Raw genomic sequence first — 27133 nt, 5'->3', positions numbered from 1 at the left:
GATTTGGTCAGACCTATCACTTTGTAGTCACTACAGCAACCGAAATGCAACAGCCAGTAGGAGGCAGTGGGTTCATCTAGTGGTCCCTTCTACAAAGCTAAGATCTTAGGAATGAACACTAAATGTAACTCGAGAAGGGCCTATGAACTTCTCCATCAAAAATTTGGTCCAAACCAAACCCTGAATTATCTTATCAACAACCAGATGAGGTCAGCGTCAGGTACTGCCAAGTCGACGAACGATGCTCCCACCTTCACAGAGCAGGACACAATTCCCAGCCACCTGAAAACTCTGCTCCAGAAAGCAGCACCCACAAGGCTGTCCCAGCACACCTTCGGAAACAGCAAGGGAGCAGAGCAAAGGAGAGGGCCCATGCAAAAGCTGCACATTGGACAAAGTCTTTCTCAGGTAGACAGCAGCTGCTGCTGAATGCTCTCGTAGGGAATCAGGCAGGGGAATTTCTGCCCTGCCCACAGAATGGCAGTTAGCCATCCATAAGCTTTCTCCAACCCTGCAGTCATATAGGAGGCAGTAATGAGCCTGAGTAAAGCTCTGCCCCACTGCAGCCTCACCATTCCCAGGACCAAAGCCAACAAGCTTAAAATTTAAGGCCAGTATCTGCACTGCAGCACATTGCAGGTGCTTTGCTGGTATCCCCAAGGTCTCTTCCATTATTGCTTCCATTTCAGTAAGACCACTGGGGCATGAAATCTGTTTAAGGGAGTGAACTGGTTTTAATCCAAGGCAGTGATACCTCCCTGTGCTAAACAGGATCCTCCTCTCGGACCTGCAGCCATCAGCTGTGACACTCACTATTAATGGCAGAGCAGGCCACGCTGGTTGGCATGTTCCTGCACCCCCAGCTTTTGGAGCATTGTTTTTAGGGACTCATCTATTTTACTAATTCAGGTTTAACCACCCTGTGGCTCATCCAAGAGTGAGGGAACCATCATCACCTACAGTCCCAGTCTGGTGTATGCTCAGTTTTTTTGTCTGATAAGCATCAGTTATTATCACTTAAAGAAAAAAAACCAAAACCAAAACCAAAACCAAAAACAAACAAACAAACAAAAACAGAAAAAACCAAGTCCCCAAACAAACTCAAAACTAAAACCAACAAAACAAACAAACAAACCAAACCCAAACAAAAAAACTCAAGTTCAGCCTCAGTCCATTTACACTGTAATTGCTATCTCATTGATAAGAGGACCTTGCAACATTTCTCACAGTGTGACTCCAGTGCTTTCTGTGGTGCTGTATAATGAGAGCAAAGTTTAACCTCTCACTGGCATTTCTAGAATGTGAAATTACTGAACTAACTTTTTACTGTCACTCCCTTCCTTTTTCTTTTTTTAGGATAAAATCGCCTTGGGCATAGGACACAATGTTCTATGTAAATTAGAGAGCTGCTCCATGTATGATGGAAATTGCTACACAAACTACAGGAAAACATAACACTGTCAGCTTGCCTTGCAGGCACAGAACCTCATGAGACTTGGGGTTCTTGTGGGTGAGTGCAAGCCCAGAGCCACCTTTCCAACCCTCTGTCTTGCCACTGGCTTATGTCAACTAAATCTAACCTAGTTATTGCCTTCATTAGTTATTCTGCTGCAAAAATTAAACATTACTTTGATGTGAGTTACACAAAGGTTTTCTAATGTACATCAATACTATTGATAACTGATTTTTTTCTGATTTTATTTTTCATTATTTTTAAATCAAAATCTTAATATTATACAGTCTGCAATGTAGATGCAGTTGCTATGTCTAGCCTGTGTACCTGTGATGTGATCCTGGTTTCCATCCACAGAGTGTCCCAGTTGGGTTCAGACCCTTGTGGCAGGATCAGAGGGTGCCAGCCCCCCACTGTCTCTATGCCCTGGTCACCCAGATGGGGAAAGCAGGAGCCAAGAGTGGGGTCACACACTTTACGCTCACGATGCTATGGAAGTGGGTTTCTGCTAGGCTCATGCTTGGTCCCAGGGGCAGGGAAGTACTCCCAAACCCAGCAGTTGAGATATAACCAAATATCCCTAAATAAAAAGATTTATTCACGTTAGGACTTAACATTTACATATATGTACATATACACTTTTATACAACTGTAAATTTGGGGGTGGTGGTGGGAGAGTTGCTCATTGCAATGATTCAGTGTGGTTAACATCCTACAGCTTCAGTATGGATCACACATCTTACTTAGGTAAGCTCAACAAAGGTATGAGAAAATTACATTGATAATGTGTATAAAGACCTGAATAGTAATTATTGTTATTAATATTAATTTTTGTCTGATCTGAAATATAGAAGCTGTTTCACATTTCAATCATTCATCTAATTATTAACAAAGAAACTTTGAGTTCATCTGTGTGTTTTGTTATAGAAAACTGATTACAAACAAGTTACCATGAATAATTTAAAGAAATCTATTTGCAGAGTTTGCAAACTACTTGTTCCCTGTTAGTTTTGACATTATAAAAGTGTCCTCAAAAGTGCAAAGCAGTGTTGCAGCTCACAAACTCTTCATTAAATATTTTGAAAAAAATATCTTGCTTGGAGAAAACAACTTATTCTAATAGACAATACAAAGTTCAGGACAATAAACAGTCTGTCTCAAATAGCAGACAAATTCATCCAGTGTTCAAGAAATTAAGATCAGAAACCTGCAAATCAAAATGAAGTTAAAAAGTGCTCTTACTAGTGAAAAAATTCAGCATATGTTTATTTTGTTGTCATTAACTAAAAAAACCCACCAAATATTCAGAATTAATGCATCCTATCGTTGTAATTTTTTTTTTTTCAGGATTTTAAAGTTAGTGCATAGAAAAATCTTGGTTTAAATCATTATAGATCCTCTGGTATCAACGGAGAAGCACATTTGTGTTATCTGAAGATATCTCTCATACCGCTCATTCAAAAAAATATATATGACAGTGCAGCCAATAACAACACCTGAACTGAAGAATTTATTTAGACAGGCTCGAACAGGAGCACAGCAAATAGAACCTGAAAACTGAAAATTACAATGTGTTGAGCAAAAGCACCTGGAAAGCTTAGGAACATGGGAAGAAAATGATAGCATGAAATTAAGTTCAGAAAAGTGTAGGTGGGTGCAGCTAAGACAAAGTAGTTTGTAAGACTGGAAGGCTGTGAAGATCCACAAGCTTCAAAAAACATTGACTAAAAAGAAATACCATGGAGCTGCTGTTGAATAAAACACACTAATTAATGAATTTTGAATATAATAAAACCACAAAAAATAGCCCAGGAATTCTCTGTTCCCTGCTCAAAAGCACCACACCATGGTACAGACATTAGGAGGTCTTTCCTATGAATGCAGTTTAATAGTAATTACGACAGTTGGAGGTTTGTCCTTGCTTTCTGTAATCCTCTGTGGTTCTGATGGAAAATGATTTGGAGCACCATGTTTTTTACCAGAAAGATATTGACAAACTGAAAGCTGTATACAGAACAACAAGAAAAAAAATATTGGGGACAGAGAAAAGAATGCATGAGAAAAAGCTAAAATTGCTGAATGTATTCATTTTGATGCAACAACGCAGTAACAGATTTCAAACAACCAAAAGGCATTAGAACAGAGGCTGGAAGGTATCTCATATAGCATAAAGATGCACAACTGAGAGCCTTAGATGAAATTTTAAAAGGGAAAAATTATACTGAAAATCCAGAAAACTTTCTAGTCAATAGCTCTATCAGAGCAGGAATAAATTCCTAATGTTGAAGCCTGTTGCTCTGGATATTTGCTGCCAAAAAGTGTGTAGCCTTTGCAGATGTAGCAGTCAATGAGTCTTTCTCCAGCTATAACTTGTCAGATTCTCTGGCATACTTGCGAATAAAATAAACTCCCAACAGTTTAAACAGTGCTTGAAGAGCCATCAGACTTGCCTTAACATGCCAACATTTTGAATGCAAATTTAACCCAGTTGCCACAGGAAGTTTAGTCATGAGGCCCCTCATTTGTGCTATTCAGCTCCTCCTAATATGCTGCAGTAGATAAAGCAGCTGGTAAAGCCTGTGGGTTTTCTGGGTGTACCTGGAGGTTTCCATGGTAACACATGGGCAGCTTCAAAGAAAAGAGCCCTGAAACTCAAAGCTGATTTTGCTGAGTTTTTTAATACGATAAGAAAATTTTATTATTCTGTGGTTGCATGACTATACACTTCTGGCCATCTCCAGGATCACACAGAGAATGGAGATCAACATTAGCACAATAACAGATTCTAAGTATTGTGTATATCAAAACAGAAGAGTGTTTCAAGTCCCTACACCTTTTTTACTTGGAACTGGAAGGCAAGGGAAATCATAGCACCTGTAGGGATTTCTAGCATCTTGGGGGAGCAAAGCACGGCTTCCCCAGGAAGATCCAGACTCACGAACTGCTGCAGTTCTGGTGACTGAGGCTCAGGCATGAGGCCAAGCAGTGGTGTTGGGCATCTGGTGAAATGATGGACACATGCCACTGCTCAGCCTGGGCTGCATGGCCACAGGGAGCTGAGGCAGTCGGTTGCTGATGAAGGACGTGCCCTTGCCCTGGCCACAGTGCAGCACTGCCTGGCCTCTGAAAGCATCAGCCCTGGCTGGAGGGAGAAGCCTGTGGACCAGGGACAGGGGGGAGAAGCCAAAATAGCAAGCTTCATGCTCAGTGGGTCTGAAAAGCTCTGGTGGTTTTTAAAGCCTTCCTTATCTGTGCAACTGCCACAAGCATTTGAAGTCCTATTGACTGGTGGGAGTCCCACCAGAGGTGTTTCTCAGGAGCTCATGTAGATAAGGATTTTTTTTTCCAAAATGAAAAAAAAATCCCAAGCATTGTCATGCAAAAAGTAGGAGCTTCAGCCTTCCCTGTGCTCAGGAGTTTTACAGTTTGTGCCCAAGCTTTTTGAAAATAATCTGTTGTTGCATTTGCCTTTCTTTGCCTCCTTATGGTATATCTGTGCTGGAGTCCCATTGCATCATCAGTCTTTCCAGACAAACAATTGGCGATCTGTGCACTGTGAATCTGCAGCATTTGTCCCAGATCAGAAAAGCAGGGAGTATTGTTGTCAGAGTGGAAGCTAATAACCAACTGTTTGTACTGCTCCTTACACTGGCTTTGTAAAATTTGCCTTTCAGGGTTGCAAATCTCAGGTTGCTGCACAGGCCCTGGAAAACCACCACTATTGCTGCAAATATAAGATGCATCGTATGTATTTGTTCTGATCTGCAAATCAGAGGGGCAGATTTGATTGAGTTAATATCAGTGCTACCTGTCGACAATTAGCATAGACTGTCAGAGGCATGTACAGAGCTAGACTGCTTTGTCGCTGATTAGAGGAGCTGAGCAGCACCTCTGGCCATACAGAGACTGCTGCTCAAAATGCTGCGTCAGTGGATCACAGGCCGCTTTCCACTCAGTCACTGCACAACCTTCCCTGGGGCAGGGAGCAGGACTGTTTCACATCTGCAGTTTGTCAGATGGAAACGAGCTTAAATCTGTTCTGGAAGAACTGAGGCGAGGCCTTTCTGTTTCTGCAACAGTTAGCATGTTTTCTCCACCGGGTTTGTGTTTGCTCAGAGAGGGCAGTATTTGCACTTCTTTTTTCTGAAGAGCTGAAATTTGCTATTGTTCACTAAATGCAGAATATGCAGAATCTGAATATCTTCCAGAAATTATAATAGGAAAATTTTCTCTGCTACTTTTCAAAGGGCAACTCTTTGTTCCTAGGTCAGATTCTGCTGGTTTTATTTACATGTGACTGCTCATGATTTCCCTGTTCTGCGAATCCCACCAAACCACTGTTTTTTGTGTTCCCTCTGCTGGCTCTGCAGCAGCAGTTCACTAACAAGCACAGTCAGCAAGAGCTGTGCACAGCAAAGGTGTCTTGCCATGAGACAGCCTCTAGATTGTTGTTTAAAGCACACAGGATAATGTCATCTCCATGCAAAACTGTAAAAAAGAAAAAAAAAAAAGTTGGCTAAATGGAAAAAGAAGATAAAATTAGTACAAAAAGGATGTATTCGCAAAGTTGTAGGCATTTACAAATAAAATTGAAGGCTTTAAAAAATAAAAGCTGCAAAAAAAAATTATTCAGTGTCCTCTTCATCACATCTGGACAATGAGATTAAAGCATTGTGCAAAACAGGGGACATAAGCAAATTTCCCATCTTTAATGGCATGCACCACATTTGTCCCATCATTACACATGATAAACCAATGAGAAAGAGAAAGCAAGGGGTAAAACCACTCTTTGTCATGCAGCTTCTCTTACACATTCACTGCAGTGTGGGATTTTTCAAAGCTGCACATGTGCCGACGGACACTGGCTGGTGGGCGAGAATTCTGGCTGCCTCTTCCTGAAGATTGAAAAGAAAAAGACACCCAGTGAGTGGTTATACACATGTGCACACATGGTGGCTATACCACTCAATAGGGTGCCTGTCCCTCACCTATGCCTTAGGGGCACTGTGGGTTTTCCCATTTTTTCTCCTCTGGCTCATTGGGCCAGTCATCTCAACTTTCACACAGTCTTCTCCTTGGCTCCAGCTTGGTTTTATTTAAAATAGGTTCTCAAGGTGGTCTGTCCCTACTTCCTCGGCTGAGCCCTGATGCACTTTACATACCAGATGGCAAGGGCTGCTATGCATTTAGCTGTCAGTGTCACTTCTCCCCTGGTATTCTCAACACAGGGTGAAATGATGAAAAAGGAACAACTGCCTTTCACATCTTACTTACAAAAGCATCACCAAAAGGTTTTGTGGGTGGAGTTTTTAATATCTACTCAGCTCCTGCTTTTTCCCTTTGTCTCTTATTCCCATAATCTGCTTTCCTATATGTTTCATTTTTTTCAGTTTTTAGCTCTACCTGAATAGTCACTAGCTTTCATCACATGTGATTTCACTGCATGTGCTTCTTTTTCATCCTGGTGACTTTTGACATATTGAGGTAGATGCGAAATGAAGAGTCTACTAGCCTCTAGTCTCTATCTGCAATGGTAATTCCAAAAGGAACTGCAGATTGCAGTTTTGGCCACAAATACAAGACAATTTCCACTTCATTTTTCTCCTCTTCCTTACCCTGTCGAGTGAATGCAAACTGTCATTTGTTCTTCCCAATATAAATAAAAACATATAAATACACACGCGTGCTTTGAAAAAAATCTCAGGTATTTTTGCACTGGAATGTATCAATGAATTTCTGTAAAAAAAAAATATTGTCATTGCATTGCAAACAAAGTGGAGATCAAAATTCAGCATTTTCTCTCATTAAATGAACAATCATAGTACATGCTGGCCAGACTTCCATTTACCTCAAAACAACAGATTCATGGGTGGTATGTTCATGTGCAATGTATTCAGTACAGCTGCTAATGAGCCACACAAGCCATTTTTCTCACCACATACTGAAGCACAGGAGCACAGCGTGATGTACACAGAATACATGCATACCCCTTTTGGAGAGGTAGATGCCTTGAGATGACTTCTGAACTATTATGAATAAAACACAAATAAGACATACTGCTGAGCAATTTTGCGAACCTACTCACTTTGAAGTTTCTAGAATAATTAAATGCTTTACCAGATGCAATGAGATCTCAGAGATCTGACAAGTTAAAGGCAGTCATAATTAGGAACCTAGCTACCACGGTCTCTCCTAAACCTTATTGAAGTTAGAGATTATTAAGCTTCTGATTAAACAGAAAATGCAACATTTCTACAGACCTCCAGTTTTCTTCATTATTGACAGAACAAGAGCTTTCTACTTTCTGTGCTTGCTTTGTTAAAAGTCAGAAATTAGTAGTTTATTCAGTCACAGGAGCCAATTTTACAAAACAAGTAGCAACATGCAGTTGATTATCTGAGAGAAAAATCCAGTTCTAAATGTATTTCATGCACATGCAGGGCTATATGAATAACAAAGGGCTCACAGCCATGGAGACCCTTGCTCAGGGACCCTGCAAAAAGTGGAAGACTTTTGTTTCAGAGCACTGCTTGGGACCTGGGTCTTTCTGAGACAACAGGCTTTACCAGCTATTGTCCCTCAGCTACTGCAGTCTGCTGTTGCTTCTGGCTTACTTAGTTGCATCCCTTCTTTCCCTCTGCTGTGTTTTTTCTTATACAGATATAGCCCTGGAGTCAGTTCAGAGCACTTTGCTCTACAAGCTTTGGGCATCTGTAGGTCTTGTTATGAAATCCTACTACATGAAAGGAAGAAAGAAGCCTGCTTCCCCAGGCAGTCCAAAATGCTTCCTAACATGTTCAAAACACAGTGAACTCTTTTATTACCGTGTCTGTAGTTGTGCTCCTCAGCCAAAATCAAACACAGATATTACATATAATACAGTATGCAACCCCCAAATGGCTCCCCAGGTTTGCATTCTATGGGAGGCTGTTGTTAAAATACTGCCAAGCTCCATCAAAGCAGTGGTCTGCCTTTTGGTCAAGGTCAAGGGGGAACCTCGTGTGGTGATACACAGCATGCACACTCTAGAAATCAGCTCTAAATCTCAAGGCTCATGCTTCAGTAAAATTTGGATTTGGTTTTACAGCGACTTTTGGATTTATAGTGTGATGGGGAGTGTAGTGCATGTGTTAATTATACTTCAGTGTATTTTGCAATTATCAAATAATTGTCAGCTGCGTAAATAATAATAAATGCCTTTGAAGCATTAAATTTGAAGTATCCTTGTAAGCTTGCTTTGTCTTACTAGTAGTGTGTGCTAATACTGCAGAGCCCTGATCAGGATTAGTGCCCAGATCTTTGTACCTCACTTTTTTCCTTCTATTCTTAATTATGACAATGTATACTCTCGTCTTCTTTCCAGCCTCACAGGCAGTGATGGAACTTCACATTTATTTGTCTGGTTACCAAAAAATTAGATAGCCTGCCCATCTATACAACATAAGGATTTATGGGTCGTTTTTGAGGCAGTCTTCTCAAGGGTAATTCCTGCTGAGTTAAAGATGGTTATTTGTATCCTGAACCCCGAGGCAGGATGGTTCTTCTGTGCGTTTGAACGAGGAGTTGGCATACCATCATGAAAGTGTCTGAACTGCTTTCTAACGAGCCCCTGGGTGCAGTGACAGGGAGTCTGGCAGAGGAAGCAGGGTGGCAGTGCAGAGGGTTCTGAAGGAAGTGGATTAATTGCTTTACTTTATGTCCTTTGAAGCAGAAAAATGCCTCTAGCCAGTCGTTCAGCACTCAGGGTAGGTAACAGGCCTGTTGAAATCTGCAGCGAGGAATATAAAGGATCTGAGGGAAGAGTCACTCTTGCCACTATTTTTTCTCTTAAGTGTAAATGAATCATCCCATGAGGCAAACAGCTGTGTCAGGGTTGTAGGAAAGTGTAAATTGCTATCTGTAATGCTTTATATCTGGACAGCTATGAAACAAGAAACATTCACCTTCTGATCTGGAATTACTCTCTCTGCTCATCCGGATTCCCCAGACAGACACAAATTGAATGAATCTGTCTGACATCCAAGATAACTGAAGCACAGGACACTGTGTTACCTACCATCTGAAGCCACAGTCAGAGATCCTCCACACTAGATGCTGTCCAAGCTGTAAGAAAAGCTTTCACTTTTCCCACAGTTGAAAACATACAGAAAAGCAGAGCCCCAGGTTTTATACAATCTAATCTGAAACAACTGACCATCCATAAAATAAGGAAGAAAGCAAGGCAGGCAGGAAATTCAAGAGAAGTGGTGATGGCATCATGCTGGTACTTACAGTGGAAGTCCTGAATTATTCCCTAGTTTTTAAGAACTTATGCATAACCCCTAGCTTTCATACAGGAACGGAGAAGTCTTGTGCCCTGGACACACTGCCATCACATCCTAGAGGAGCTCCTGCTCCAGCACTCAGACTGACTGCCCTCCCCACTCCCAAGGGACAGCTCAGCAAAGCCACAAACCTTCTAGGCTGCTTTTCACCCCCCCCCAACCAATCTGCAAGGTGACTGTGGGGGTAAACACACTTTGTCTATAGAATAAGAGCAGTAAAGTGCTCAAATAAATGTTCCTCCCAAATCCTCTTGCCTCTCTAAATCTAGCATCTTCCAAGGCAGCAGCATCTTCATCTTCTCATGTTTGTGTCCTTGAAAGGTCATGTTTCATGTGTGGTTGTCATGGCAGGATCAAAAGATATCTACATAAAAGAAGGAAGGCCATGTCCCTTTCCTGAAGGAGAAGGAGCTGAATTTTCAATATCTTTTCTATCAGCCAGGATCTGGTAGAAGATTTCTGCAATAGATGAAGATGGTTTTTGGGAAGATGGACAGGTTTTTAGTACAAATTTGTTTTTAAAACACAAGGCAAACTAAGTGATGGTTGGAAATAATTGGTCTGAGATTTAACTTAATTATGCTAATCAATGGTGCGGTGGCAGCTTTTGGACAGAAATAAATTGCTAGGAGCTGTGGAGTACAACAAGCAAGTAGGAGGGAAGTTATAGGGTCATTCACCCTTGCCAGGCAGTGTGAGACATACAAATAATTATCACCCATGAAAAGCTGCAGAGCAGGAGGTATTTCACAACACACCGTATCTGTTGAAGTGTGAGCATCTGCCAAAGAGGGCAGAGGGGTCACAGTCACCAAGGAGAACATAGTCCCAGCAGGATGCCCTGAAAGAGCCAGCACTGAGCTGCATGGTGGAGACAGAGCTGAGGCTGCAGATCAGGCCACTATGAGCCAGCAAGAGCCAGCTGTGTGCCCAGGGGAGTGTCGGCTGCTCCCTCCTGCCACTCCACCCATTCCTTGTCCCCACACAACCCTCAGTGCCATTGCTCAGCCAGCTGGCAGGGAATGACAGGGACAACTAATCTGGGTCACAGCTAAACCAGAAAAATAAAGGGAAAGAAAATACTATCGGTTTCCTACTCTGGTTCACAGCATGATTATCCAGACTCTTGTCCCTGCATAAGTGAAGGGACAGCACAGGGTAAAAGAAGGCTTTGGGCATCATTTCTGGTTTAGGGTAGCTTAAAGCTTTTCTAGATTTACAGGCTATGATAGCCTAAAGTAGCTGCAGGCAAATCTCTTAGCTGTCCAGGACGGTGGCAGGAAAGATTTTTGAGATAATTTGTATAACCCTAAGGATTAAGAAATGTGTGTAATTTAGGTTTCAGAGAATACAAGGAAGTAGAGGAAGGACTGCTTACTAACTAGGGAGTACAGAGTTCTCTGGGGCCACACTCCACAGGACCCTATACTGTCCACACGCAAGCTCCCCCTGCATCTTGTGAGCCCATGCTGGACACAGCCAAGCTCCCAAGGGAGCCACCAGGTTGTACCTGCCCTCTGATGACATTAACCTGTCCCTCTGGCAGGAAAGCTGGAGCAGTGCAGGTTATAGCTCCGGCTGGCCCATCCCTCACAGCCCATGGCTGGGCTCAGCAGGATGACCACTATCCCCACATTTCATCTGCTTGCTGGGCATTTTTTGCAGTTGCCTGTGCTTTCAAGTATAACCCCTTGTCAGTCTGCTCAAGGTAGATAATCCCTCCATGGGAGCTTACAGACTCCTGTATTTGCTTTTTTTGTTGTTCGTTTGGGGGTATTTTGCTGCTGGCTGGTTAGTTATCTGGTTTGGGGAGCCTTGGGATGCAAAAAAAAAATGAGTAACATGGAATAAGTCCAAATTTCCCAAAAACATTTAATCTGGGAATGCAAGGCTTGCAAGGCAGCCAAAACAGGCTGAACTGAACCATCTGCAATGATCTAGCTTGTGCCATGAAAATAAATGTCCAGAAGACAACATAAAAAAAAAGAATCCATTGAAGTACAGGGGAAGACTAATTAGAACTTGAAGTAAGAAAATAGCAAGAACAGACATCCCTGGCTTTAACACACTAAGGTTGAGGAAAGATGCATAGTGCTGGGTAAAGAAAAGGGGGAAATGCTAGCTAGAAGGTGTCTTGCAGACAGGCATTTAAACTGAGCCTGTGATTCTCTAGGAGTACCTGGGACTGAGCAAACTGAAACTGCAAACACCAGCAAACCATCTCCTAGTGAGGAGCTGCTAGAATCAGATTGGGGGCACTTGTTTTTCTAGAGTTTAAGATCAGCTTTGACATCTCCAGCTGTGGTGCTGCAACACAGCTGAGCTAATTTAATGATTTGCTGCTGAAAGGCACAACTCTTGCCCCTGTTCCCCAAACCAGGACCACCAGGGATGTGTTCACTGGTGCTGATATTCATGTTTATCTGACCTTGAGATCTGGCTCAAGGACAATCCTGGAGACAATAACTCACTTTTTGCCTTCTACTCTCTGCCCCCTACCCCGTAAAGCTAATTTTACAGGGTTGAAAGAAAACAACATCCTGCATGCACAAAAGAAGAACCACAGAGCAGAGAAGGGGAAACAGCTTAAGAAGAGATAACTGAAACAGTAAGCCTGAAATGGTAAATTGTCTATAATGCAGTAATGAGAAACTCGGAGATTTTAGCTTTCAAGTGGGCTTTAAAGTGACAAATTGTGTGACTACTTCTAGCCTGCACAATTGTTTGCTGTTTACAGTGATAATGCCTTTTAACCTATGCTTGTCAGGTGTGGGAGGCTGAATGCCAGAGCACATATATGCTCTGAAGAATTAGCTGACTTGTTATTTCAAAAGTAAATAGTCTTTAACAACTTCAATGTGGAGGCAGATGTTCTATCAGTAAAATATACTTTCCTTTTCAACCCACACTTAAAGTGGCTTCCTAGATTCCTTCGGCATAGCAGAGAACATACCCTGGTCATTGGCCATGATTATTAGTGACTCTTTGACAGTGGATGTCTTCTGTGTGGACATTAAATCTGTCAAAACCTTTGTTCTGTAGACTTCCAGACGTGAGTCTGGAAATCCCAAACAAAGATCTGGTGATGCTGATTTTGCCCGTTCAGAGTCCTTGAGGCACAGAGCTAATTGGGACAACAGAGGAGAACATGGTCAGATCTCTGCTGTGGCTGTGAATGGTACTCCGTGCGTTTGGGACAGATGGAAAATAGTATCAGAAAACAGGTGAAAAAAAAAAACCACACATTAAACCATACTAGCTAAAAAAGAAACAAAAACAAAAATACAGTCAAGAAGGGACTGAAGATAGACATTCCTCACTGTTTGCTTTATAAACTCTTAAATCACCACAGACAAAAATAAAGATAAAAAAGAAAGTTGCTCCATTAGGAACATCCGTGGGACAAGCATTTAGCAAAGACTACATTCAAATTTTGAACTAAGCAGTGCACCAGAAATTAACCTCTGCTTTGTCACATATCATATCAGCACCAGTCTGTGCATCTTCTCTGTTCTGTGAAAGTAATGTGAAGCATGTAAAAAATCAGGATGGCATTAAATGCTATATGAGGTAGTACAGGTGTTTGCAAATGAATGTGTCTGACTTTTGGAGTAGCTTAAGAAAAATGGGCTTCTGCAGGTGCCTGGCTACTGTGTGTTCTGTCTGGGTAATAACCAAAAGTCAGCTGATGCTGACCATAATGTACAAATGTGTGTAGGCTCTGGTCTCACAAGGGCTGGTGCTATCAGAAGTGATTCACACTGTTGCAGCATATATAAGCTAAAACTGCTTGACTTTGTTTCCAAAGTTTAGTAAAACTCCCATTGTCAAAAATACTCCCAGCTTTGGGAATACAAATACTGGGTGGGAGCTAACCTGAGCTACCACTGGTAAGAAGGATAGTAAAGACCCATGGAGAACATTCCAAATTTACACTGATGATATAAGTCAGCATAGTTCAGGTTTTGTGCCTTGGTGACAGCAGGCATCATCCTGACAAATTTGCTTTGAAACACATTTACTGATCAACTGAAAAGAGCAATGTGCGGGCCTATTCCCACATTCAAAAAAAAAAAAAAAAAAGTATGTGTAAGTGTCATCCACCAAGGGTTTTGAAGATATTTTTTAAATGACGCACAGAACAACACTGAACTAACACTGCATAATCAGAGTAAAACCCTGCTCAGACGATTAAATTTTTAACAGAGTGGAAAAACAGACATGTCTAAGGGCCCTTAACAGAGATTGACCATCTTCTCTCCCTGGGGCTATGATCTGCCTATGAATTACAGTGTCTTTCTAAAAATCAGGTGCTCTGTCAGCGTGTGTTTGCAGTGTCTGCAGTTTAGATCACAGTGGTTTGTTATGTGGGGCATCCCTGAGCAAGGAAAGTGCTCTTCTTGGGCTCTTATGTGCTTGTGTGTCCCTAAGCATGAAAAAGAATTAAATAAATTAGCAGTAGCTTTGCATTTCACCCTAGGAATTTTGCAATGAATTGCTGGGATGAATCAAGAATATTTTTCAGGCTATGTCTTAACTTGAGGAAAAAACAAACCTCTGTATTAACTATATATAGATGTGCTTGTGTTGTGTTATGGCCTTATCCTTATCTAGAGAATATCAGAAGTCCATGTGATATCCTTCAGTACTCACATTTTTGTTCACTTCTAAATTAGCTCAAAGATGTATGAGATCACAAGATGGCTCAGAGATCCCTGCAGAATAAACAGTTGCAGAGTATCTTCTGTGTTCATTCTAGCAAGTATTTGTACACAAATTATCATGTGTTCGTGAAATGCCACAGCTTTATTTGCTTCTGCTGAGGGGAGGTGAATAACTGAGGCACAGAGCTGAAACATTTCGCCTTTGAGGACAGGAAGGAGGTAAAATGCAATGTCTTAAGAAGTATTAAAGTAGCCTCTAGGAAACTCGTATTTTAGTTCTTTATTCTATTTCCATTTTAAGATGCTGAATTAAATAAGTAAATGGTTGTTACACGTTTTTAAATGATATTTCAGACCACCCCCCTTAAACATGGGTTGGTGTTTGTTCTTTTTTCCTAAATATGTGCTTATGAGAGTTGGAGTCTGACTTCTATGTGTAATATAGGGAAATACCAAAGTTTCTAGGTGCTTATCTGGATGCAGTCTTCAACACCTATTGATTGATCTGACATTCTTCAAAGGAGAAGATTTCTTCCTTATTTTTCTCACAGAGAGAATTCTAACCGAAACAACATGAGATTACAGTGCTAAGCAGATAAACATCTTTTGTTTATACCTACATGTAAACACAATTTTTCGTATCGCTCTGCTGAGTTGGTGGATTTTTGTAGCATCCTAACAAGATTGTTGTGGCTACATTTCAAAATAAAAATGTAATAAATAATATATAAAAATACAAAAATACAAGGAAATGTAATAAGTCATCCAGTCAAGCAAGAAATTAAATTACAAGTGCTGTCTTTATTCCTATGTTTTATGCCAAGAAAGATACTAGCATTCCCAAGGATTTCTGTACCACTGCCTTTGCTTCCCTTTGGTCAAGAAGCAGAGATTGTAGTACATAAGCTGTAAAGCTCTCCCCTGATGTAGTCACGTATCTATGCAACGTTAAGTATTGAGATTCATTACTGCCTGGTGCTACAGCAGTGCCTGTAAGTAAAACAACGTTTTGTGATTCAGCATCTCCAGAGAAGCTAAGCTCTCCAGGATTCCTTTGGTAGGAATCAGGCTTCACTCAGAGACCATTCCTTGGGTTTATGTCCTGTCAAAATCCCCTGGGAGAGTGGAGTTGTGAAGATCCATGAAAATAAAGTGACAAAACATCCCTGGGTTTGGAACTTCTGAGAAAGGGAGGAAATTACATAAACCTTACACAACAGCCCTTTCACCTAAAGGGACCATCCAAATAAAACGTGGCTCTCACTGGTGACAAAAAAACAGAAGTCTGGATGGAAGCCCAGGGTACAAGTACTGTGCCCAGTAAACTAATTCAACATAACCAGTTTGTTTTTTTTTTTTTTTCTGAGAGGGTTTTATCCCCACTGATCACATTGGGAAGCCACTGCAGAACCTCATTGCTTTTTTTTATTTGCTTCTCTTAAATGTAGTCTCGGGCAGCCCCTGACCACAGGAGGAAACCTAGAGGAATAAGCCTAAACTGCCACTGTACTTAATGACAATCATCCCAATCATCCCAATCATATTGCATATCTGTCCCCTCTTCTTCTCCTCTGCTTGCCTTAGGAGTGACATGTTGTTGGTTATGTATGTGCTGGGACTCCCTTTAGCTGGGGTAATCTGCAAAGAAAATTTGCAGTAACTTCTGCAACCTTGCCCCTTATTTCTCATTAAAAGGAAAAAATAAACTATCTCCAAACTGGTTCTATTGCACATATATACACAGCTGTGCAATTTGGTATATAATTTGGTGTATACATATGCCATGTCTGATTGATAAATATATATGATTAAAAAACTAGAAAGAATGTACATGTGAAAGTAACATCTCAGAGTTATTTATCACCTGTTCTGTGCTTTTTTGGTGCATGGGACAGAACTACATCATATCTATTAAAGGAAATGTAAATTCAAGGTTACAGAGGAGAATATTAGATATAATTACATAACTAAAATTTAAAGAACAACCCTGCAGCAGGACTAGAAGAGATTGCTATTGGATTGTTAAGTTTCAGACACCCTTATTTTGTGTTTTTTTCCAATTTTTTAGTATCAATTGTAAGAGTCCCTTCAGAAACATATAACTGTCTTCTGGGAGTTTTAAATATTCATTTAAATCAATATACTGACAGGGACTGAACAGCTTGACTGAGTTTGTTGAATCTTCTTATTGGAAATTCACATCACATACAAGAGACAACTGGGTAAGAGCTGTTATCTGTCACAGTACTATGTGTCCACAAATTCATTAATGGTCTAAGCCCAGTAAATCACACAGCAAAGCCAGCAAGCATACCAACTGCTGCGAGAGAGGTGTTTGGCATTAAAACCTTCAACTATCTTTGTAAGCATACAAGATGCTTTCCCAAAAAGTCACTGCAACCTCAGAAAAGGGTGAAGAAGTACACTGCATGCAGAATCCAGGCAAATGGCAGGGAGGGCTGCAATGGGGAGATGAGTTGGGCCAGACTAGGGTGCCACTAGTCTCCCCTGTGACAGCCGTGGCACCAGGGAACCACACTGGAGCTGCCACTTCTCCATCTATACTGTGAAGGAAGCAGACTCCTCCATGGTGTGCCCTGGGTGGGATGTAGCAGTGAACCAAGTGCCCTGTGGTTGTGGAGCCCTGTGCCCTGACGTGGAGGTGGGACCCATACAGCCAGGGACCAGCACTGCACCTTGCGCCCTAGTCTAATAAGTCTAATAATTTTTCCCATTTTGTTGTTTCTGGTTTTTTTTGTTTTGTTTTGTTTTGTTTGATTTTTTGGGGGGGCGGGTGGTGGTTGTTGTTGTTGTTGTTTAATTTTATTTTTTCCATTAATCTTTGTTATTATTTCCCACTTGTAGGAGCTTACAACCTCTCTGCTGTTTCAAAACTCTCTTCCATAATATGCCTTCACCCTCAGGGTAAGCCTCAGCAGGATGGTTGTGCAGGCCCAGCAAGTTTAAAAACCTTCCTTAAATGCCTTGGAACTTCATAAAATTGGAATCTGTAATCGTAAAAATAAAGGGTTTTCCTATTGTGTATGCAATACTACTACAGGGCATGAGAAATTTACCCACTGTGTCAATTTTCTAAATTGCAAAGCAAGCTAGCCTACCATTTCCTATTAGATTCAGTGGTTGTCTCTGTACTGTTTTGGCAGTGCTGTAAGAAGATAAAACTATACCAGATATTAATCTGTACAGCAAGCATTTAAAGATAATTCTTACATGCTGCAGGCTAGGTGACACAATTTAGGACCAAAGAAAATAGTTAAACATGTTGTGGATTTCTCAGATTAGGCAAGAGTTTAGCAATATATTATCTTTCATAGGCAAAGGTACAATGGTGAGCAGTTATTATTAATCCTCCTTGCACTTTCCACTTTATCTTCTTGTTTCAGATCTTTTGATGCATTTCAGCTAGACACAGTGAAATATTCCCTGTGCGGCTGTGCCAGGTTGAGACTGGTTTTGTTTGATTTCACATACATTAGCCTGCAGAGGTCAGGACAAAAGTCGTTGCTTCACCTACATTAAAAGTGTTTTCATGTCTTCTGTTCACACTTCTATCCCCTCCCCACTTGCATCCATAACCTCCTGCTTAAAGACAGCATATTGACTGCATGGAGTAGTAATGGGAGAGCGATAAGAGGGAATACTTCTGAGCATCTCTTCCTATGACGAGGCACTCAAGTTAGATAAAGTGAGGGACTGTAAAAGATCTGCATTTGTATGACTGCAACCGAACATGCTGTAACATTTACTCTCTTCTTTCTGGAAGCTCCAGCTCTTGCCACGCTGCACTGTGCATTTGTCTCCTCCCACCACCACAAAAAAACAGTGAAACAAAACGTCCTGCCTTCTGGACATACTTATGGTGATTCCCCTTGCTGCATGTCTGTGGGAGGCTTTGAAAATGAAGGAGCTGAGGAGCCCAAAAGCTTTTGTGAACTGTGAGTCGCCAAGTGAAATGAGTCCCAGAAAAACACGACATGTCAGCACAGCTTGCTCAAGATGAAATGGCAACTCAGCAAGTCAGTTTAAGGAGAAAGAGTAACTTAAGAATACCTGGAGATAATTTTATAACTGGCAGGAGAAAAAAGCAGATAGTTCCCTAAGACCTGATAAGGGAACAGGTATGTGTTACTAGAGGTAACTGAAAAACCTGATTCCCAGTTAAAAAATGCATGTAGGGACCCAGTGCAGAGGGAGAGAGGACAAAGAACAGGAACAGACTCTTGTAAAGGAAGCAGGCAGAACCCACTAGGGGATGTTGGGTTATGTGAAACTTTTTACTGGAAAAAAAATAAAGCTATTTTGAGAGATCCTTGGTCCAGATGACTGCATGGACACTACTTAGAGTGGATGCCTGTGAGAACAGTCTAGAGGCATGGACTGCCAAAGTATGATAAAAAGATAAATAAAAAGTATATGTTTGAAAATATTTTAAAACAGTCATTCATTTCTGAGGGAAGACAGCTGGAGGAAACATAAATGAATACAAATATATTAAAATTACACGGGAAGAAGCAGGTGGTTTATGCATTCGTGTGGAGTCCTGGTCACTCACTGAGTCTTGCTAGTTGGCCTTCCTATCAACTCAGATTTTGCTACACAACTTATGTTGACAACTAAATCCTTACTTACTCTGATTCAAAATGCACTAAAATGGTGTCCAGACCTGGGGCCTCAACCATAAATTTAAAATAATTTATACTTTTTTGAGGCAGCAGCTAAGCATCACCATCAAACCTGGAGGCAATTACCTAAAGATGCACAACAAACTCATCCCCTGCGGTCCCCTCTGCAATACTGATACTTCTCATACCACTGCAGCCCACAAGAAGTGTGTGAGAAGAGGTAAGCCTTGCTCTGTGGCTCAAGCTCTATTTGAAGTGGGTCTGTGGACTATAGAAAAGTAACACAACAGACCTGCAGGCCACAGGCCTGGCTCCAGCCTCCTACACATTGAGTAAGGTCCAAATAGTAGCTGGAGAAAGTTTTTCCTGAACCTTCCTCAAGATCAGCAAGATCTTCAGTGTCACTAGTTCTATTTTCTACATGTAGTACAGAGAGGAGCATTGCTTCCTCAGGGAAGCAATCACACAGGCACTGTACAGGAGTGCTGCTCTTCAAGGTGATCGAGCCTCATACACTGAAGTAACATTATGGTCAAGAGCAAGGCTAATGATCACAGCAAGATCCATATCCAAAAGCTGCAATCTCACATCTGGGGAAAAAGAAAAAGAAAACATAATTAAAAAGGCTCTCCTAAAAAATGCTGCTGTCATCATCCTGTAAGAGCTAGGATCTCATCATGTCATCAAGCAGCAAATTAAAACAATATATGTCCTCACAAAGCTTCAATAAAAGCAGAAGATATCAGTCTCTCCAGATGGAGCTGCTCCATTTTTTATAAATATTTAAATATTCATTTGACAAGAGGGTGAGACTGACAGCAGCTCCATACTGAAGACATTCGCAAGGGATCTCAGACCCAGATTCAAGTTCTATCACAGAAAAATACAAAGTATTTCTCTAGGGTTTGCATCAGGATTTTTTTTTCTGTTCCAGGACACATTTCTGTTCAAGAAGACAAAGGAGGAGACTTGCCCTGGAGCAGTGCATAGCTCGCTTATAGGGTGTTCACCTGGGAAGTGAAGGTGATGCTTGTAACTTGAGTGCCTTAACTAATGGCTGTTGGAGTAAAGTTCCTTCACACTTTCCCAATGCCTTCATCCCTTCCTGGGAAAAAAAAGAAAGTCTCTCTGGCTCTGAAAGGATCCCTACCATCAAAGACCAGTTTTGAGAAGTTAGAATTTTCTGATGGAAAACATATTCCACTGGAAAGTTCCTGACCAGCTTTATTTAAAACAATGCTGCCTGTAATTGCACACAGTTTAATTCAACCAAGCAAGACAGAGTTCAAACCTTCCTGGTTGCACACAGCATCTTTAGAATGCAACAGATCAGTAAAGGCAGAGCACTTGTTATTTAAGCGAAGAGCAATGTTACTAAACAGTTTACTTTCATTGAAACTCTTTGTAATGCAACTGGGACAGATATTTTTCAAGAAGATTTTCTAGCCTCTGTATCAACACCAGATGTAGCTGAAGGTTTTGAACTGACTAATATATGCTGTGTTAATAGACTTTCTTGGGTAATTCTTTTGCTCTAATTTAGGAAGGAAAAAGGAAGAGTGGCTTGCCTTGCTCTAGTCCCCAAGCTATACTAGTTAAACTAAGAGTACAACCTTGCATGTGAGTGCTTTATCAAGGCTTATTATATGTTTGACTTGTCCTTGTAAATGTAAATTAGTTTCCATTTTTAAAATTAACTCAATTTAACTCTATATCTGCACACCAATTTAATTTAGATGGATGCCACTTTTCTATTTAGGAATTGGAATTCACTAGATTAGCAGAGGAGAGGTTTGATGCAGACAGGAAAAGAGACATGAAAATTGAAAAGTTGAAAAACAAAAACAAACTAGGAAGAGAGAGAAGAAATAACAAGAAAATGGATGTAAATTTGTTGTAAGACAGCTGGAAAAGAAATCTTTTGAGTGAAGCACTGCTAACCACTTGCAGACAGAAAAATGTGGCTGTAGGGAGGGACAATTACAGAATCAAGAAGCAGAGCAACAGGCTCAGGGACCTGAATTGCTGAAAAAACTGGCAAATAAATCCCAGATTTTGATAGAAAATGAAAAAACAAACAAACAAAACCAGCCACATTTTAAATCAGCTTGGAGGCCATTCCTGTGGGCATTATACATGTTCCAGTCCTTTCAAGTCCTGTTTCAGGAAGGACCTGACTACATATTTAAGTTATCTAGGGGCTTCAAAGGCTCCAGCAAATTCTACTTTTTCCTTCTTGGTTTCCTCAGTGAATCACACTTCTTTATCTGTGTCAGTGCAGTGTCCTTACAAACTTTGCAATGAACTCTGCTAGGAGCTCAAATACCCTCAAAATCCCTGAAATTACTTTTTGCACTGTTTGGTGACTTTATTTCCAAAGCTGCATGTTTGTATACTACACAGCTTTCAGTTCTTCATGCCCATGTACAGAGAGGTTTGCTGTCCTTCTCCATCAGTCAGCCTGGCACAACTCCATATCTCTGCTGGTTTAGGTGAAGAACATAGCGGTGGCTGCACAAGAGGTTTAGGTCAGAGGTTTGGATTTTGCTGTGTAAAAGATCTGGAGGCTTAACTTCAGACAAAAAAGCATCTTAACTAGGTGTTGAGCTTTTAGTTTAGAAGAGTGCCTTAAAATTCTGGCGGGCTTTTTCGCTTCGTACCACTCAAACAGGTTTAACAGAGAAGTCAAGAAACAAATTGTCAAAAAGCTCAGGTAAGTCCTCTTGTTTTTTTTTAAGGTGACAATGCTGAGGGGAAGCTCATTTTTTGAACAGGATGAAATATTTTCTCATATTATGAACTCTATTCTAAACATATTGCATTTGAACCTTTAAAATACCTTTTTTTTTTTTTTTGTGAAAGTAGAACAGTAAGCACAACAAAGAACTAATTACTAAGTTTCTCATGATCTAATTACTCATTAGTCCTTTTTATTTTGAGACATCATCTTAAAGATACCAACAGCATTAACCAAAGACTATGCTGCAGAGACAACACACTACTTTCTGACAGACATGTAAGACCCCATCCAACCTCCAGAGAGTCAGAGGAAGGTGGATCAGTCTCCAGATTGCTATTTGCATGGAATTTAAGCTTTTGACCTACAGAGAATTTTGGCCATCTCACTGCATGGGGGGCTCCCAGGGCTGCCTGCCACTCCCAGCTCCCTCTCCACTGAACTCAGGAACTGGCAGCCTTATCGTGGCCTCCATGGTACACAGAGCTGTATAGTTGGGTTACTTATGTCTCCATTCCTTTATCTTTCCACCTGCTGTCTGACAACAAAATGGGAACTATTGAAGCAGCACAAAGGCAAAGTTTATCACAGTGTGGGTTTTCTATGCTATTACCTCTATCCTTATCCCTTCCATCTCCAGGTTCTTATGCAAACTGAATCAAAACCAACTTGAGTGACTCAGAAACCTACAGATCCCAAATAGCTGGAAATTATCTTGATTTTAATTCTATCAGGAACCTCAGAAATGTAGGCTTCAGTGGTTATTTTTTTGTTGATTTTTTTTTAATTGGGACAAAAGTAACCTAAGCTCAAGCCTAGCCCTCTGGTGCTTCTTTAAAGATTAAAAAGCAATAAGATAATAAAGAATGCAAATGTTCAGACAGCTGATCACAGGGAGATGCTGTTTGAAGTAACAGTTCTCCCTCCCCCTCTGCTGCAGCTGGGTTGCTTTTACTTATTAGCAAGGAAAACAACAGGTTCAACAGATGTGGCTGCAAGTTCATTTTCACCACCAGTTGACTTCTGCAACTTTCGCAGCAACACAGTGTTTGAGAACATGGACAAGTTTACACTAATGATGACTAAGAGTATTGCTCATAACTCTGAATATTACATAGAGCACAGGGATAATATGAAGGGCACTTTTGGATCACAATCATGAGGACTGTCACAAAACACTACCTTAAAAACTAATGTTCAGTCCTTGGCTTTCACACACACAACCCAGTGGCCTTAGACAAGTACATGTGATTTACAACCACTCAGGCATAGATTTCTACTCCGCTTTTCCAAAAGGCTACAACAGCACCTCAGTTTGAACATAATGGAGAGCAACTGAATGTAGGGGGCCTGAGATCACCCCCACATGCATGGAGAGATGGGAGAATCTGCCAATGGAGCTTTGTTGCTCTGCTACTGCCTGACCTGTCCCAGAGGCAGAGGGAGTTGTGTACAGGGCTGCCTTTAGAGCAGGAGAGAAAATAAGAAGCAACATGTCAATATCCATCTGAGGCTTAGATCTAAAGGACCATTTCCACCTCTTCTACTACATGTGAGATGAAAAACGGTTACGTACCTTACTATTCAGCAGACTACGGTCAACCAAGAGAGGGTGGCAAAGAGAGGGACATAAACAGACAGATGTGTACCTGCAGTCAATCACTTACTTTGGATTTCCGGCCCCTGGCTTCTTTCTTCGGAATATGTTGAGGAAAGTGTTGGACTTGCAAGGTGCCTTGCCATCCCCGACATGCATACGCACCACATCTGAGGTGGTGAAGGCACTGCGGACGTTCCTCTCAGGCTTGGCTATGATGATGTACATCTTAGGAGTGAACATGCACCCCAGTGCCACTGTCACGCTCAGACTCACTGCAAAACAGGTGGTGATGATCTTGTAGTTGCTCCCAAAATAGATAGGCACAAAGGCCAGCCAGATGATACAAGTGGTGTACATGGTGAATGCAATGTACTTGGCCTCATTGAAATTGGCAGGCACATTGCGAGTCTTGAAGGCATAGTATGTGCAGCTCATGATGAGGAGTCCATTGTAGCCCACGGGAGCCACGACGCCTAGGTTGCTGGTGTTGCAGATAAGGTAAACTTCCTTAATGCTGGGATAGGAGAGGATGGGCATCGGGGGCTCCAGGATGATCAGCGTGATCACCAGTGTCAACTGCACACTGATCAAAATGGATGCAATGACCACTTGGGCCCATGCACTCATGAAACGCGGCTTGCGGGTACAGATCTTCTTTTTGCTGCCTGCCAGGATGCGAGCAATACGGTTGGTTTTGGTCACAAGGGCAGAGTAGCACATGGCAGAGGAGAGACCCACCAGAAGGCGCTGGAGGTAGCAGGATGTCGTGGTGGGTTTAGCTATAAGGGTGAAAGGGCAGACATAACCCAGAAAGATACCAGCAAGGATAATGTAGCAGAGCTCCCGGCTGGAGGATTTGACAACAGGGGTGTCCCTGTAGAGCACAAAGATAAGGGTGACAAACATGGTGACCAGGATCCCCAGGCAGGAAAAGACCACGGCCACAATAGACTCTATATTGCTCCATTGGAGATATTTTACAGGGATGGGTTCGCAGCCTGCAATGTACAGAAAAGAAACACAGTGTTAGAAAGGATTACTGCTTGAAGAAAGAACTTTTCGCTTCTGGCTCCCAATATAATCCAAACATTAGCTTATGCCTATGCGCAAACAATTTTACAAAGGAGTGAACTGCAGCATGGAAAATTTGGTTGAAATATGTTCAAAATAAAGCCATCAGTTTTAGGTTGTCCCAAACATTTGCTCATGATGCTACAAAAGGAAATGAGATTTGGAAATTATTTCCTAATTTTTCTTGAGGTACCTGCTGACCAGCCCAGCATATCAAATGCAGAGCTGGGAACAGAATCCATAAAAACTCAGCACCATCCCTTCATTTCAGCAGGGAAAGGATTGCTACAAATCAGACTATGTAACATTTTTAACTCCTCAGGCTAACTTATTTTAATCTTCATCAAAATCACTATAGCTTGACCCATGACATTTTTGTGAGGGTGATTTCACAAATAATAGAAATTACGTAGAGATATGTAGGCAAGAAAACAGTAATGAATCCAGTTGTGATGGAACTACACCACAGATACTGTAGCTTTTTAGTTAATTTCTGCTTTTTTTCCCTTAACATTACCTTATTCTCATTTTGTCAAAACTTCTGCTCATTGTTTTTTCACTAAATAATGCAATTTAATTTTTATGGAAAAGTCAAACCCACAAAATATGCATGCCTTCAAAAAACAACTGCAAAAGCTCTTCTTTGTAATTAGTACAGATGTGCAAACATAGGTATCATCTGAGATAATTGTGCTCTCCCACACTCAAGCTAAAGGATCTTCTGGCTACCCTGTTCACTGTTGTGAAGAGGTAATATCAGCAACAAACATTAAAAAAAAAAAAAATCCTCCATGTTAATAGGATGTTATGGCTGTGAAGCTGAGTTACCAAAAATCTTCATTCTGGCATTTCCTAAATTCTATTCTTGATTGAATAGTGCCAAAATGCTTTTAACATGTTTCTGTATCCCAAGGTAAGTATCCATGGCCACTTCTGCTTCTAGTTTCTGTCTTCCTTCAGTTTCCTTAGCCCCAGGTCACCTTTTGTGCCTTTCCCCCACCTCTCAAGTATCTTTCCTCCCAGTCTCTCACCATCCCCATCTCAGTTCCCCTTCCAGTTCAGTTTTCTAGGCAGTCACCTTTCCCCCAGGTGTCTCCATTACAGACACTGCTGGCCCAGCTTTTCACATCCTGGACCAGCTGCTCATCACCTTTGCCTGTATGGATGGCTGGATGCAGCTAAGAAGAGCAGGGAAAAGGCGGTGATATTGGTGAGCATATAAGAAAGGTGTTTTTCCCCTCTCAGTTTTGCTGCTAAATCTTAGCAAGGACCCTGATATTGTGATGAGCAAAAGTCATGCTCAGACTCATCCTCCTCAGTATGGATTATATCTGCAGAAACCAACCTCTATGAACTAAAAACTTCTGAGGCCCACAGTTTTTCTCAATTTATATGCATCTTCCACAGGGTAACAGAAAAGTTACCAATTGATACCTCTACCAAAATGTTAAGCCCTTCTTTCCAAGTATAGGAGATGTAAGCAGACATATGGATCAGGGTTGAACAGTATTACTGTAACCTGGGGCAGAGTCCTGACATGGAAAATTTCTGGTCAAAATTTTAATGTCTGCCAATGTCATATGAACTGAAGGAATGTCTTATAATTCTGTACTCTGTCTCTAAGAGTACCAGGCTGACTTAACTACAGGTAATGATGTTACACATACCTGTAAAATCACAAACAGTAAAAATGATAGCAGGTGCAACTGGAGGTCTTCTTTTATAAACTAAAAGAATTCTGTTCTGCTCAAAGTGGTCTGTTCAAGACTTGGGTGAGGAAACCCATTATTCCAACTGGTATTTTTATGTTGAAATACGGAGGAAAAGCTTTTTATCAGAAGTGGGAACACCTGGCCACTGGCCACAGCAGCCGTGAGTGGAAGTTGTCTCCTTTTTGATTTTATAAAAGACATAATAAGAAGCTTCTGCTTGTTGATTAATACATGCAAAGCTCTTCTGAAGCAAGAGGCCAGTCTGTGGTTGTTGGGAGGGTTAAGTTTCAATGTGGGCTTTAAGCTTAGCAACATCAAGCCATACTCATATTATTCCATCTTAAATTATATTTTCAGAGCCTTAGCCCTGATTCAGCATGGTAGTTAAGCCTATTGATTGCTTTAAGCTTATCCTGTGTAAGGTATTAGAAATTTGTTTTGTTAAATCAATGTAATTCCTGTGCACTAGCAAGCCCCAAGAGCCACAAATGATACAAGCATTGCAGAAAGCTGCCTGCACTGTTTATATCAGCAGTTGTTGGTTGTCAGCACCTATGAAGGTGGGTCATTTCCCAGCTAGGAGAAACTAGGCTTGGGAACCTTGTTGAGACTGGGGGAGGCTACCCAGGAAAAGGTGTACTTAGAGGTTACAAAACAAAACAAACAAAACCAAACAAACACCAAAATCCCCCAAAAAGCTGATAACAACTAATCAAAACCTCAAAAATTCAGAAAATCAGTGACAAAAGCTTCACAGTTACAAGTTTCCAGAAAAAAAGCTGAAAGCTGTTTTGTAGCTTTCATCCACTATTTTTCCTGCACTTTAACCATGAATCATTTCCTAGAGCAGAAGGTTAATCTCTTTTTTTTTAATTATTATTATTATATTCATACTGCAAGACCAATAAGATAATCTAGGATGTTTTCTG

General features: G+C 41.1%; 1 protein-coding gene across 2 annotated transcripts in view; it reads right to left on the bottom strand.

The window, feature by feature from the left end:
- GRM1 (glutamate metabotropic receptor 1) overlaps nt 1-27133 on the bottom strand; it is a gene marked incomplete at both ends in the record, with an annotated part of 180172 nt that overhangs the window by 5959 nt on the left and 147080 nt on the right. Inside the window, 2 exons of one of the 2 annotated variants that reach the window (XM_082048652.1) lie at nt 6288-6348; nt 23489-24419. In XM_082048652.1, the coding sequence (XP_081904778.1) occupies nt 6288-6348; nt 23489-24419 (992 nt within the window). Of the gene's footprint in view, nt 1-6287; nt 6349-23488; nt 24420-27133 lie in introns of those variants that run through there. The other variant, XM_082048651.1, reaches the window with a different exon arrangement.

The sequence above is a fragment of the Streptopelia decaocto genome (assembly GCF_964273445.1).
Source record: "Streptopelia decaocto genome assembly, chromosome: 3".
Taxonomy (NCBI): domain Eukaryota; kingdom Metazoa; phylum Chordata; class Aves; order Columbiformes; family Columbidae; genus Streptopelia; species Streptopelia decaocto.
The sequence above is the reverse complement of the archived record's forward strand: the minus strand, read 5'-3'. Positions and strand labels throughout refer to the sequence as shown.